We start from the raw sequence: 13848 nt of genomic DNA, 5'->3' as shown, positions 1-13848 counted from the left end.
CCTCCGATTTCGAATCCGGCCCAGGCAGGAACGTCCACCCTTCCACAGCCACCCGCTGGCTTGTGAGATCCCGGGGCGGCGACCAAGCCGTCCCGGCGCAGCGATTGCTCGGAGCACACTCTGCTCGATATCTGCAAGCATCAGCGCAAGTCCTCATTGCCCAAGCACAGTCCTTTTCAAAGAACATCATCCCGTGTGGCTGGACGATCGGCGAAACCGCACTCTTGACATCAACAACGACAGTCCCTTCCCTCGTTCGTCTTCGTCTCACCACCCACACTGCCGCTCGAACGACACCTCACCCGGTCATGCAAACTGCTACCATCGACCAGCTCTTTTCCTGCCCTGCCCACGGTACCGACCACGATCTGTTCCTCTCATACCAAGCCCAGACTGATGCCGACACTGTCCGGGCTCTGAAGGAAGTGCTCACCCTGGTCGCCCTCCGTCGATATGGCAAACCCATTTCCATCTTCCACGATGTCGACTGCCTCAACAATCCCAACGACCCTCCAGCCAGCTCCATCAGTGCCCTCCCCACCAGCAAGGCCGTCTTCCTGCTCCTCAGCAAGGCCTCGATGGACATGATGAAGGACAAGGCCAAGAATGGCCAAGAGGACAGCGTCCTGCTCGAAATCAAGACCGCCCTCGACCTCAAGGATGCCAATCGTTCCCTCCCTGTCCTTCCCCTCGGAATCGCCACCAAGGAGACCAAGGATGGCGTCGATGGCTTCACTCCCTTCCTGCCGTACATGGTGTCCCTCCCCGACGACCCTGCCTTTACCTCGCTCAAGCAGACCCTCGGCAGAGTGAACCAGATCCAGTCCTTTGGCTTCCGTCCCGACCAGATGCACAAGCGAGTCTACCGCCTCCTCAACCTCGTCCATCCCATCCCACCCAACATGGATCTCATTACGGCCATCCATGACAAATACTTTTGCGACTCCAAGTTCCGATTCGATCCCGTCCACCTCGACACCCTGCTCAAGCAACTCACCCTGACTGGCCGTGCCGTCATCTCTGGCATGGGTGGCATGGGCAAGTCCGTCCTCGCCATCCAGATCCTGTTCTTCATGATGGGCATTATGAATGCGAGCAACAAGGACGACCTCCTCGCCATCAAAGCCGAGACCATCGGCATCAAGCCGCAGTACCGCCAGGTCTTCTGGCTCAACTGCTCGACCGAGTCGACTGCCATCGATGGACTCATCGAGATGTTCCCTGGCATCAAGCCCGACGAGATCAAGGAGCATGCCTCGAGGTTCCTCGCCAACACTCATGGCTATCTCCTGGTGCTCGACAATGTCGATGACATCAACGTGGTCGACTCTGTGTTTGAGCACTCCAAGTCGGTCGGGTTCAGCGGCGATGTGGTGATGACGACTCGGCTGGCCTCACTGCCTCCTGGTGCATTCACCAGTGCTCTTGAGACCAAGGCACCGAGCTTCCAGCACGATCTGCTCCGTCTCGGCAACTGGGACGACTCCACCACACTCGACTATATCATGTCGTCGTCGCCAATGATTGTCCAGCGACTTGTGTCGGACGAAGCCAAGAAGTCCCTCGACAGCATCGTGGCCAAGATCAGTGGATATCCACTCGTCATCCAGACATTCATGACGTTTGCCGAGAACTATGACACTCCCCTGTCGATGCTCGAGGCCACGTTTGCAGGAGCATTGGAGCTGCAGGATGGCGAGGACGACACGCGGTCGTCGCTCAAGGTGATTGTGGATCTGTCGCTGGACTCGCTGATGAAGCGAGGGAATGAAGGTATCGAGGCAGCCAGGCTGTTCGGGGCCCTCAGTCTGGTGGCGCCGACCAACATCCAGTTCGAGTTGATCAAGGCGATCGTGCAGAAGATGGAGCTCAAGACCGATGGTGAGTTGGGATTGAATCAAAGTGCAGTAGATGGTGTCGGTGTATGGAACTGACCAGTTGCCTGTCCACAGTGGCCGATCTGATCAAGATGATGGTCCAGAGTGGCCTCCTCCGAAGTGGAGCCGAGGGACAGTACTCGACCCACTCGCTCACCCAGCAAGTGTCCCGAGAGTATGTCCAGGCGCATGAGAAACTGGATGCCGAAAGAATCGAAGATGCAACTGGTGAAGTCCTCCTCGAGCTGACCAAACTCGAAGATCTCAAGGCACAATCATTTGCGGAGCATCTAGATCAATACGCTGAGAAGACAGTACCAGCGGTTTACACCAAGCAACTGCATTTCCTGGTCGAGTTCCAGATAGCAAGATTGGCTCAAAAGAAGCCCTTCTACATCAAGGCAACGGAGTCATACAGGAGGAACTTGGAGCGAAGCATAGTGTTCTACGGTACCCGCGAGCACCCCAAGGTTGCCGCCATTCTCGATAACATGGGTCTCACGGAGGCTGACAAAGGCCACCTGAGCCAAGCACTCGCCTTCCACAACGAGTCGCTCGACATCAGGGTCAAGATCTATGGAACTCGCGAGCACCCCGATATCGCCCAGACTATCAGCAACATTGGTGTTGTCGTTGATGCGCAAGGGAATCTGAATGAAGCACTCCGATACTTTCAAGAGGCTCTCGACATCACCATACGGGTATTGGGCACCCGTGAGAGTATTCTCGTCGCCACGATTCTCAACAACATGGGCATGGTCTCTCGGCGCCTGGCACGCTTCGATGACTCGATTCGCTACCATCAAGAAGCTCTCGACATCAGAGTCAAGGTGCTGGGCACACGCCGAGACAAAGACGTGGCAACCAGCCTCCTCAATATGGGACTCGTGTCCAGAGATCAAGGTCGCTTGGACGAGGCCCTTGCTCTGCTGCAAGAGTCCCTCGATATTCTGGAAGCTGTGCTGGGCACACGCGAGCATCCGGATGTCGCCAAGCTCCTTGGTGATATCGGCCTTGTACTGAACGACCAGGGCCACCTTGACGACGCGCTCCAGCTCTACCAAGAAGAGCTGGATATCACCATCAAGATCTTTGGCACTCGCGAGCATCCCAATGTCGCCATGACCCTCAACAACATCGGCGCCATTTTCAGCGACCAAGGCTGCCCAGAGGAAGCCCTCAAGTACTACCAAGAGGATCTCGACATCACCACCAAAATTCACGGCACCCGCCAACATCCGGATGTTGCGCGAACTCTCAACAATATGGGTTTGGCGGCGCGAGTCCTGGGAGATTGGGACAGGGCCTTTGAGCTCTTCCAGGAATCTCTCGAGATATACACCAAGGTCCTTGGCACCTACAACCACCCGGATGTCGCCATGGCCTTGAGTAACATTGGGATTGTAGCGGCACGACGGGGCGATCTGAACGAAGCCTTGCAATACTTCCAAAAGTCGCTCGACATGGTAGTGGCGATCTATGGAACAAGAGTGCATCCTGATGTTGCCTCCACGATCCACAACATGGGCGGGGTGGCCTATCAGCAGATGGACTGCGAGAGAGCTCTTGAGCTCTACCACGAAGCTATCGACATCCTGACCAAGATCCATGGCACTCGGGAGCATCCCAGAGTGGCCACCATCATCCTGGGCATCGGCAGCGTCGCCGAAGTGCAAGGCGATCTCCCTGCGGCCCTGGAAAACTTCCGCGAAGCCTATACAATCTTCAAGAATGCGTATGCCAGTGAAGACCACCCATCAGTGGAGATGGCCTGGCAATGGATGAAGAATATGGAGCAACGCATTGATACAGCCCAAGCCTAGTGTCGATTGGCGATCGAAGGGATGACCGCCGGTTTCCGTTTTCTGCTCGTAGCTTGTTGTTGCACCCGCTCGCTTTGTCGGCTGCAGCATATCTGAGTGGATGTTGCAATCACTGTCGCAATCTCGCCATGCTCGATTGCATCCACAATATTATCAGTCGATCTGTGTCATCGACATACCGTGTCCTCTAGATTCAATAGTATTTATCACGTCCCTCTACATCTTCAGCACGCATCACCAATGTGCTCCCATAATCAGCATCTCGGTGCAGCTACGTCACTTCCATCTCCTGGGAATCGAGCGCTGTGGAGTGAAGTATATGCTGGATGATCGAAAAGCCACACCGACACTGCCCTCGGCACACCTACACCGACAATGAATCAAGGAACAGTACTACTCCACATTTTATATCAATGTATTGACTGCAAAATGCAACATGGCTGTCGGCAGCTAGGATTCGGAGGCATCTTCGGGATCAGGTTGCTGACAGTGTATGACAAGCGAATTCATCGCCTTTTTGTAGCCTTGGTCTGCAGCCTTGCGCCACCAGCTGATCGCCACGTCCATGTCTCTATCGACGCCTTCGCCACTTCGGAAGCAATCGCCGAGTCGATTTTGACCGAACCGATTTCCCTGTGCGGCCGACTTGCGGAGCCATTCGACTGCTTGGGTGTGGTCCTTGGTAACTCCATTTCCCCAGCGATAGCAAGCGCCAACCCAATACTGTCCGTACGAGTCGCCTTGATCAGCGGCCTTGCGGTACCACTCTAGTGTCATGGGTTGGCTCTCATCAACCCCCCAGCCATAGCAGTAGCACTCCCCGATCCAGCACTGGCTTTCAATTCGGCCTTCGTTGGCGAGTTCTTCGAATATGGCTGCAGCCTGCTCTGCGCGCCGCTTCGTCCCGAATCCCCGAGTAAGACACAGCGCCATGAGGTGCTTACAGAGCCACTCGTGCTCGGATCCAAGCTGGCACAGCTTGAAGAACTTGAGGGCCGCCGGGGACCGAGATGGGCCGAGCCATTCACCTGCCAGGCACTCGCTTTCTCCGAGAGGAAACATGGGGGACTGGCCCTTGCGAATGAACTCGACTCCCTTTTGCTTGTCGCGCAAAGTACCTCGGCCAAGGTAGAACATCCAGCCAACCATGTGGGTGGCGATGGGTTTGATGACCGGGTCGGTGGAGTTGGTGCTGACCTCCAGCCATTGGGAGAGTGCGTCTGCATCACTTTGCTCGACGCCATGGCCGATGAATGCAAACCAGCCACGGAGGAACAGGATACGGAGACGGCCGTCGTCGTTTCCTTGATCAGCGGCCTTGGAGTACCATTCGACGGCTGTATCGTAGCTCTGATCGACACCTTCGCTGCTTTCGTAGCATCGACCGAGAGCAACTTGGGCTTGCACCATTCCACGATCTGCAAGATCACGATAGATCTCCGCGGCCTTGGCTTGGTCTCGTTCGACTCCGTAGCCGTCATAGAAGCGATTGGCTACATGGAACTGTGCCATCGGATGGCCGGCGTCGGCTGCGTCCTTCAGAAGGTCAAAGATTCGCTCTTTCACGGCGTCCTCATCGACAGACTGTTGAAAGGAGAGGGCGATTTGGAAGATCCTGGCCAGGAAATACGAGGCGGCCGCGTTCCCCTGCTCCGCGAGAGCAGCGAGCCAGGATCGGTCGACTGGGCATTCATCATCGCAGCGCAGCGAGAGGGCGATTTTGTCGCTGGGTGTGAGGCTGATTAGGAGCGATCCGTCTGGATAGAACAGTCCTGCATTGTGGCACCAGGTGAGGAAGCGAGCCACCCTGGAGCTCAGCAGGGGCCGGGCCCGTCTGCATGCCTGGAGCAGGGTCTTGATTGTGCTGTGGTCGAGGGCAAGTTGGAAGCTCTCGTTGCAGCACACGATGGTGAAGACGTCCGGACTGTGGTCATGCATGTGCGGTTGGGCGATGTGGGAAGAGGAGGGGAAGATGCGCAACGACGGACGAGACGGACAGGAGAGGGAAGGAGTGGGAGAGGGAGAGGGAAGGAGCGGGAGAGGGAGCGGGAGGGAGGCAAGTCGTTGATGGAAGCGGGGCGCCAAGACCCCAGAGTCGCGACAGCGGGGTGGCACAGCCAACGACCCACGGGCCAAGAGAACCCCGCGACAGGGCTAGCAACCCGTATTTCGCGGGATTCTGGCGGAACTGATTCGAGATCCATTCGTCGTTGGTTCATGCATGTGAGGGAACTCTCAGCTTGAAAAGAGTCTCATCGGCCGAGCACAGGGACAAGCGAACAGGCCTGGTCCACATCGGAACCCCTTCGCCATCCGAGGACCAAAAGTGAGCGACGCTGGCGATGTGGGCGATCAGCACGGCGGCGGCCTGCTGGATGGAGATCAATCCCATATTAGCGACCCGGCATGCGACGCCAGTATCCAAGGAGAACATACCATACAGCCACACCAGACCGCCGCCCGAGTCGTATGTAAGCAGCACAACCAAGCCGACTCGACGGCCGTATCCAAACAGACATTCGGCTGGCGAGCGGTGGGGTATCGCCCATTCCTTGACTCGGTCCTTGACTCGGTCCTTGACTCGGTCCTTGACTGGCTTGTTTGATCTGTTCGACGCTGAGATGATCAAGCACTTGGCGAGCGCAGCTTCGGTAGAAAGGGACAACCCGTCCGAGCGTGCTCTCCTCGACTTGTCAAGAGCCACCCTCCCAGCATCACCCACGTTTCTTGTTGGTTGTCGAGTCAAGCCGATCTTCGCCGCCACCGGCCAGCAAGCGGCATTCCAAAAAACAGGTCGCCCATCCATCCACCGATTCTGTGCATCGCCCCGCCGATTGTGCCCCGACACATGTCTCCAAGAAACGCCGATGTTTCTCCTTCGATGCACATGCGCCGCTGACTCAACTCGGACAAGGGTGGGCTGGCAGTGAGTGGGTGTGTGGCGTTTCTTTGACGCGCATAGAGGATGACAAAGACCGATTCCGCCGCATCGGGATCGCAGGTATTTCCACAGTGCCGAATTCTGTCCATTCCCGGCTTGCAAGAGCCCGAGTCAGCACATACAGCCGCCACAGGGATACTCCGCCCCTTGTCGCCGCCGTCCGCTGACACAGCCGCTTTGCCAACAGCCCCATTCGTTCAGTGGGATCCCTTCTTCTGTCTCCGCCCCCAGCCAGCCGCTCGGCTTGTCTGCCGCCGCCATCGCCCCCGACTTTGGCACTCGTGCACTCGCCAGCCTGTATATCTGTGTACACATGCATGCATCAACGTATGCATCAATGTATGTACGTATGGACCCATTTGTGGCTGCTGACCCGATCCTCGATTCTCTTATAAATCTCACCGCCCAACCGCCCACCCGCTCCCCCCAGGTTTGTTTCGCGCCGCCTGCGCTCGTCGTATCCATCCGAGATCGACGACTAAACAGTTCCTTCGGGATGGCTCCCAACATCCAAATCCATGTCCCAACAGCCGAGCCTGTAAGCAACCTCGACTCTGACTATGCCTCGCCCCAACCAGAACGCACCCAGACCCATCGATCAGCCCGTTCGGTACGGTCCAATAAGAGATCCGTCCGCTCGGGCCGATCAGGCAGGGTTTATGCTGAAGACAAGCCCGGGACGCAGTTCCTGGGTGTCCAGGTCCAAGACGAGCTCCAGAGCCAAGGCGTCCAGACCCTCCACCAGCTCTTCCGGGATACCCCCAACGTCGCCATCGCCACGGCCGACCCCAGCCGCAGAACCCTCACTCACCAGGCGCTCAAGTCGTTCATCTCCAGCGGCCTCGACATTGAAAAGTTTGGCCTGCTGCCCAATGCCCGCATCGGCATTGCTCTGCCGGAGGGCCCCGAGCTCGCCGTGTGCCTCCTGACCGTCATGACCTATGCCACTGCCGTTCCTGTCAACTTCAACATGACCGACGAGGAGATCTGCTCCGAGGTCTCGCGGCTGGGCTCCAAGGCAATCGTGCTGCCTGCCTCTCGCCTCACGGTAAGATTGCGGACGATGCAGCGCGCTGCTGCTGGTTGGTCTTGTGTTGCAGGCATGAGCTGTGGCCCTGGGGTTGGCGCTGCCTTGGCTGGTCCCACCAGACACAACGCCTGTGGCTGCCGTCTTCGTCCGCCCCGGGCGGCTTACCTGGGGCAGCGCCTCCCTTATCTTGGCTCTGGCTCTCATCGCCCCTGGCAATCAGCATGGGCCGTGTCTGTTGCATCGACACCGTGATCCGTCTCGCGCCGTTGTCATTCGCTGCAGTCGATGGCCACCACTGTTGTGTGCTCACTCTCTCTATCGATGCCTGCAACGTCTCGCCTCCCCATTGCCTCATGCTTTTCCACCAGGATGAGTTCCTCGACAAGCTGAGCTGGCACAATCTCTCCGTCCTGGTCCTGACGCCCTCCACCGAGGTCTGCGGTCTGTTCACGCTGCAGATCCATGAGGGATCCAAGCACGAGGATCCGCTCAAGGTTCGTCCAGTGTCTCCCGCATCGCCGTCTCCCACGCTTGCACTCTCGCTCGGCCGTGTCCGCAGTACTCCTATTTGCGTGCCTGTCCCGTCGGCTCAGGCATCTGTCCGCTGCATCCGACCATGTCTCGGCTCCCAGTAACCTCTTGTATCTGCTGATGTTGTGCAGCGCTTCTCGACCATGTTCAGTGCCCGCACCAACAACTACTCTCGCCTGACCGACTACGGCATGGTCCTCGCCACCTCCGGCACCAGCGGCAACAAGAAAACCGTCCCCTATACCCTGGAGACCCTGATCGTCGGTGCCCGCTGCGTCTCGAGCTCATGGAATCTCACGGTACGCTACATCCCGTCCTCTCGTGTCTTTGGCGGCCTGCTGTCACTCATGAGCTGCCCACTAAACCCCACGCTCAACACCAGGAATCCGACGTCAACCTCAACATGATGCCCCTCTATCACGTCGGCGGCATTGTCCGCAACCTGCTTGCCCCCATCCTCAGTGGCGGCGCCGTCATCATCACCAAGGGCTTTGACCCCGTGGTCTTTTGGGAACTCGTCGACGGCAAGGACACCAGCGTTCGCCCCACATGGTATTACGCCGTGCCTACGATGCACCATGCCATTCTGCAAGAGGGCGGCAGCCGCGATGCGACCAGCTGCGGCATCCGCATGATCGCCAATGCTGGCGGCGGCCTCCTGCCGTCGCTGGCTGAAGAACTGCGTCGCTTCTTTGCCTGCACGGTGCTACCCTCCTACGGCATGACCGAGTGCATGCCCATCGCCACTCCGCCACAAGGATATGCCCTCGAGCGGCCTGGAACATCTGGCGTCTCCGTCGGTATGTAGCTGAGTGCAGACCAGCATCGGGTGCTCTTGCCGGCCGGTCGCGCCGTCCATGTTCTGTCGCCGTTGGTTGGACCACAAACGAGTGTGATTGTATGGTCGGGTCCCAACAGTCCTCCTCTGGCGCTCCTAGGTCCCGAGATTGCCATCTACGACTCCGAAAGCAACCCGTGCTCGCCGTTTGTCGTCGGCAACATCATGGTCCGTGGCGCACCCACCTTCGGCGGATACGAGAACGACGTCGCCGCCAATGCCAACTCGTTCACGCGCGACGGCTTCTTCAACACCGGCGACATGGGCTACCTCGACAACGATGGCTATCTGTGTGAGTATTCGACGCTGGCAGGGATTCCGGCGTCAGCGCTGACAACCGGTGGCTCGGACCAGTGTCTCCCACGGTCCTGGCTCCTGCCGCCCTTGCTTGTTTGGCTCCCCCCACTCCTGTTCCTGACGCAACTGCATCCGTACCCTTCATCCAGATATCACTGGCCGCTCCAAAGAAGTCATCAACCGAGGCGGTGAGATCATTTCTCCCGTCGAGGTCGAGGACGCCGTGATCAAGCACCCCAAGGTCCGCGAAACCATCGCCTTTGTCGTGCCGCATGATGTCCTGCAAGAGACCATCGGTGTGGTCATAGTCTCGACCAACCCAGCCTCCAGAGTCGACCTGGTGCAGCTGCAGAGGTATTCGTCGTCGCTGACTTGTGTGTGCGGTGCCATCGACATGAAGCAGTGTCTGATCGTCGCTGCATTGGACTCGCTGCCCACTTCCGTCTCATGCGCAACTCGTTCGTCGCAGCTTCGTCTCCAAGAGCCTCCATCCCTCAAAGTGGCCTCAGCTCATCGTCTACATGGATGCCCTCCCCAAGAACCAGAACAACAAGCCCCTCCGCATCAATCTGGCCAAGCGCTGCGGCATTCCCGAGCAAACCGACCAGGTGCCGATGACCCGTCGCCTGTGGGATGCCGTCTGCCCACCCAAGACAGCGTCCCTTCAAGAGCCGATTCCGACCACGCCGGTGGTCATCTCGTACGAAAGCAGCCTCAAGCATATTAAGGCCTTCCCCGGCATCGTCGACGCCGTCTATGTCAAGACCAGCCCCGAGGACGACGACATCACCATGTTTGTGCAGACCTCGCTGAGCATTGGCGAGCAGGACATTCGAGAGTCACTCGCCCCGCTGGTTCACTCCTACGAGATTCCCAAGGACATTATCGTCGTCGATGCGCTCAAGAAGAACCCTGACGGCTCATTCGACACCGAGGCTCTCCATGAGATCATCCGCAACAAGGGCATCGACGAGTCCAAGCTCACCGAGGTCGAGCTGGGCATCTATGCCATCTTCAAGGAGGTCCTGCAAGTGGACAAGGTTCCGAGCATCAACTCTGACTTTTTCGAGCTCGGAGGCGGGTCGCTCAAGGCTGGCCGGGTCGTTGGCTTGATCAGGTACGCATCGAGTTAGATCGGGTCGAGTGATGCACGGATTGGCTCTGCCAATGCCCCTGGGTCGAGTGCATCCCGCTGTGGAGCGTGCTCTTGATAGAGCTCGACACCATTTGCGGGCGGCCTGGCTGAATGGCAGACTACCGAGGCCATGTCTTGCGGTCGCTGAGCAGCGGGCCTGGGAATGTCGAGTGATTCCACCCAGCACACAACGTTTTGCCATGCCATTCCTCCACACCATACCCGCCACACCATGTCATATCACACCGTACCCGCCGCACATACTCCTTGCATCCTACTAATCGCTCCTGATCCATCTCCTCCACCAACGACGCTGCAGAAAGCAGTACGACGTCAACATCCCTGCCATGGAAATGTTCCAGCACAGAACCATCGCCAGCCTTGCTGCAGTGGTCACGGAGAAGCAAGTCCTCCAAAACTCGGCCTCCAACCGAGCTGTCAAGCGAAAGCTGAGCCAGAAGGCGCGAGTCAAGGGCCGCTCGTCGACCAACCTTGGTGCCCTGATCTTTCAGCTTTTGCCGATCACAGTGTTCCGCCCTATGCAAAAAGCCATCACTTGGCTTGTCTTTGTCAACTGCTTGATTGTGATCGACCATTTCTTCCGTCGCCTGTGGCTTCATATCAAACCCATCACCCGATCGATTTTGTTTGTCAGTCCCACTTTGATGTACGGCTGGGCCGGCGTCGATCCGATCTCTCCCGAAGCCAGCTCGATCTATGATGGCGCTGTACCGATCTTTTCCAGGAACAGCACCACCCCGCCCTCCCCATCGTTTACTGCTCACGCCGTCAAGGCCACAACTGCCGATAGTCTGGTACGAGTGACACAGCTTACGGGCGCTATTCTGGTGGCGCACCTCATTCTATGGATTGTCATGCCTTTGGTTGCGATCATTTTCAAGTGGATCGTTATCGGGCGATACAAAGCCGGAAGGTGAGTCAGTCTGCTGGTCAGCGGGATGACGGTCCATGAGAGTGTGCAGCACTGCCGTGAGAATGAACAGCACTGCTGAATGCCCAGCGTCACAGCCCCAATGCAATACTGACTCTGAGCCTCTATTATTGCGCCTCGGTACCATTGATGTGCCTGCGTTGCAGCTATCCGCTGTGGGGACAGTACTACATCCGCTGGTGGCTTGTCGACCAAGTGCTCCATCTGACGGGCCGCGGCGTATATGGATCCAGCCCGACCCTCCTCCGGAACTACTACCGTCTCCTTGGAGCCCGGATCGGACGAAATGCCACCGTCGACACCGCTACCAACATTGGCGAGTTTGATCTGATTGATATCGGCGACAACTGTATCCTGGAGACTGCGCGAGTCCGTGGCTTCTGCATGAAGACAGGCAGAATGGTCCTCGACAAAATCATGATTGGTAAGCCGCGATGGCCTTGTGCCCTTTGCCTAGCTGTGGTGGACATATTGGCCGGGACAGTGCTGTCTATCCGCTGTGTTCTAACAGACCCACTTGCACAGGCGACAATTCGGTACTGAACGTCAAGACGACAGTTGCCCCCGGCCATGTTGTCTCGCCGGGCACGGTCTTCCCTCCACTCGGCAGCTCCCACGAGCTCAAGGACACCTCGCCTCGCTTCAAATCCATCGCCCGGTCGCGCCTTCGCTCGCCGCACTTCCTGACCGTCCTGCTCGTCGGCTGGCCGATTGTCGTGATCCTGAACCTGATCGCCATGGTGCCGTGGATGGGAATGATCTATCTCCTGACGCGCGCGCCCTTTGTCACAACAGTCTCGTCGGAGCAGAGTGCCTTTGCCTTCCTCGTCAACTACTTTGCGTCGCCGTACCGCATCATTTACCACTTCCTCGCCCTCGCCGCTCGATCGATCGTCTCGCCCTTCATCTATCTATTCCTGTGCATCGCAGTCAAGCGCCTGCTGATTGGCAAGTTCAAGGCCGGACGACTCAGCAACACCAACTGGGATGCCTTCCGCCACTGGCTGTGCAAGAAGCTTTTTGCCGACGGCACTCTCTGCGGTGTCTACCATCTCATCGGCCGCCACTACGAGCTCACCAGCATGATCTACCGCGCTCTCGGCGCCAAGATCGGCAAGCGCATCTACTGGCCCGGCACATCCCTTCACCTCTACGAATTCGACCTGTTTGAGGTCGGCGACGACGTCGTCTTTGGCTCGCGCACGCATGTCATCTGCACCGACAGCGAGGAATCGGCCCACATCCGGATCGGCCCAGGCGCCATGATTGCGGACCGATGCGTGCTCCTGCCTGGCACAACTGTTGGACAGGAGTGTGTCATGGGATCGGGAGCGCTCTCCAAGCCCCACACCGAGTATCCCGCCGGCTCGGTCTGGATCGGCAGCCGAAACGGAAGTGCCGTGCTGTGGGACCAAGGCGACCCCAACAAGCTCTCGCACGATACAACCACACCCTTTGGCAAGGCTTTCTACAACCGCAAGGCCACCTTCCATGTGATCCCCATGTGGGCATGTGTGCTCTACAGCGTCGTCTGGGAGATCTTCCGGTCGATGTACTGGGGCCTCTCAATCATCGGAGCCATCTTGGTGGCAGATCAGTTCTACATTCAAGATATCGACACAAGCCCCATGCCGCAGGATGTTGCCGGCTATCTCATCATCATCGCCTCGGTCATGGCGATCTTTAGTGTCCAAGCCTTCGTGGCGCTGTGGATCGAGGTCGTGACCAAGTGGATTCTCTTTGGCCGCCGCAAGCCCGGATCGTACAACTGGGACCAGTCGTCGTACTGCCAGCGCTGGCAGATCCTGATCACCGTCAACACCCTGCGCGAGGAGCTCCTGAACTGTCTGCGTGGCTCATGGTACATTGTGGCGCACTTCCGAGCCCTGGGCTGCAAGATCGGCAGCCGGGTGTGTCTCTATCCGACCGGCGGCGACCCGATGATGACCGAGCCGGACCTGGTGCGCATCGGCGACGATGTCTGCATTGACGTTGCCAGTGTTGTCTGCCACATCAACAGCCGCGGCCAGTTCTCACTCAACCCGCTGGTCATCGGCGACGGCAGTGTTCTTCGCGCCGAGTCGCGGCTCCTCTCGGGTGCCGAGATGGAGGAGGACTCGACGCTGCTGGAGCACACCCTCGTGGTCAGCGGCGAGCTGGTCGAGAACGGCTCTGTCTGGCAGGGCTGGCCCGGCGCAAGTGTTGAGATGACTGAGGAGGACCAGCGTATGGCGACCGAAGTTGCGTCTCGCCGCCTCTCGATGGTCGAGGCTCAGGAGTTTGCCCGCAGGAACAGCATCAAGAGCATCAAGAGCATCCATCAACGCACCGGTTATGCCTCGGGCACATTCCAAAAATACTGAGCGCCGCTTATTCCTCCGAATCAAGATGAGCCGTGCTATTGCGAATCCCTCACTCGCTCCT

General features: G+C 58.1%; 3 protein-coding genes across 3 annotated transcripts; 2 read left to right on the top strand and 1 right to left on the bottom strand.

The window, feature by feature from the left end:
* The first annotated feature begins 27 nt into the window (after nt 1–27).
* BJ171DRAFT_595237 (uncharacterized protein) lies at nt 28–3919 on the top strand. Its single transcript, XM_053114583.1, has 2 exons — nt 28–1881; nt 1953–3919. Exons 1-2 carry the CDS (start codon nt 309–311, stop codon nt 3698–3700), a joined length of 3321 nt encoding a protein of 1106 aa, XP_052971588.1. The 5' UTR covers nt 28–308; the 3' UTR covers nt 3701–3919.
* A 68-nt stretch (nt 3920–3987) lies between these two features.
* On the bottom strand, nt 3988–5759 carry BJ171DRAFT_487201 (uncharacterized protein). The gene has a single exon (XM_053109265.1). It carries the CDS (start codon nt 5636–5638, stop codon nt 4151–4153), a length of 1488 nt encoding a protein of 495 aa, XP_052971587.1. The 5' UTR covers nt 5639–5759; the 3' UTR covers nt 3988–4150.
* A 2832-nt stretch (nt 5760–8591) lies between these two features.
* Nucleotides 8592–13787, top strand: BJ171DRAFT_487198 (AMP-dependent synthetase and ligase; the record flags this gene model as incomplete). The annotated part of the gene is made up of 8 exons (XM_053109264.1): nt 8592–9002; nt 9141–9332; nt 9487–9691; nt 9807–10454; nt 10792–11406; nt 11571–11848; nt 11950–13623; nt 13666–13787. Exons 1-8 carry the CDS (start codon nt 8606–8608, stop codon nt 13785–13787), a joined length of 4131 nt encoding a protein of 1376 aa, XP_052971586.1. The 5' UTR covers nt 8592–8605.
* Nucleotides 13788–13848: the final 61 nt, after the last annotated feature.

Source organism: Polychytrium aggregatum, assembly GCF_025602895.1.
Source record: "Polychytrium aggregatum strain JEL109 chromosome Unknown BJ171scaffold_2, whole genome shotgun sequence".
Lineage (NCBI taxonomy): Eukaryota > Fungi > Chytridiomycota > Chytridiomycetes > Polychytriales > Polychytrium > Polychytrium aggregatum.
This window is presented reverse-complemented; position numbering and strand designations above follow the sequence as displayed.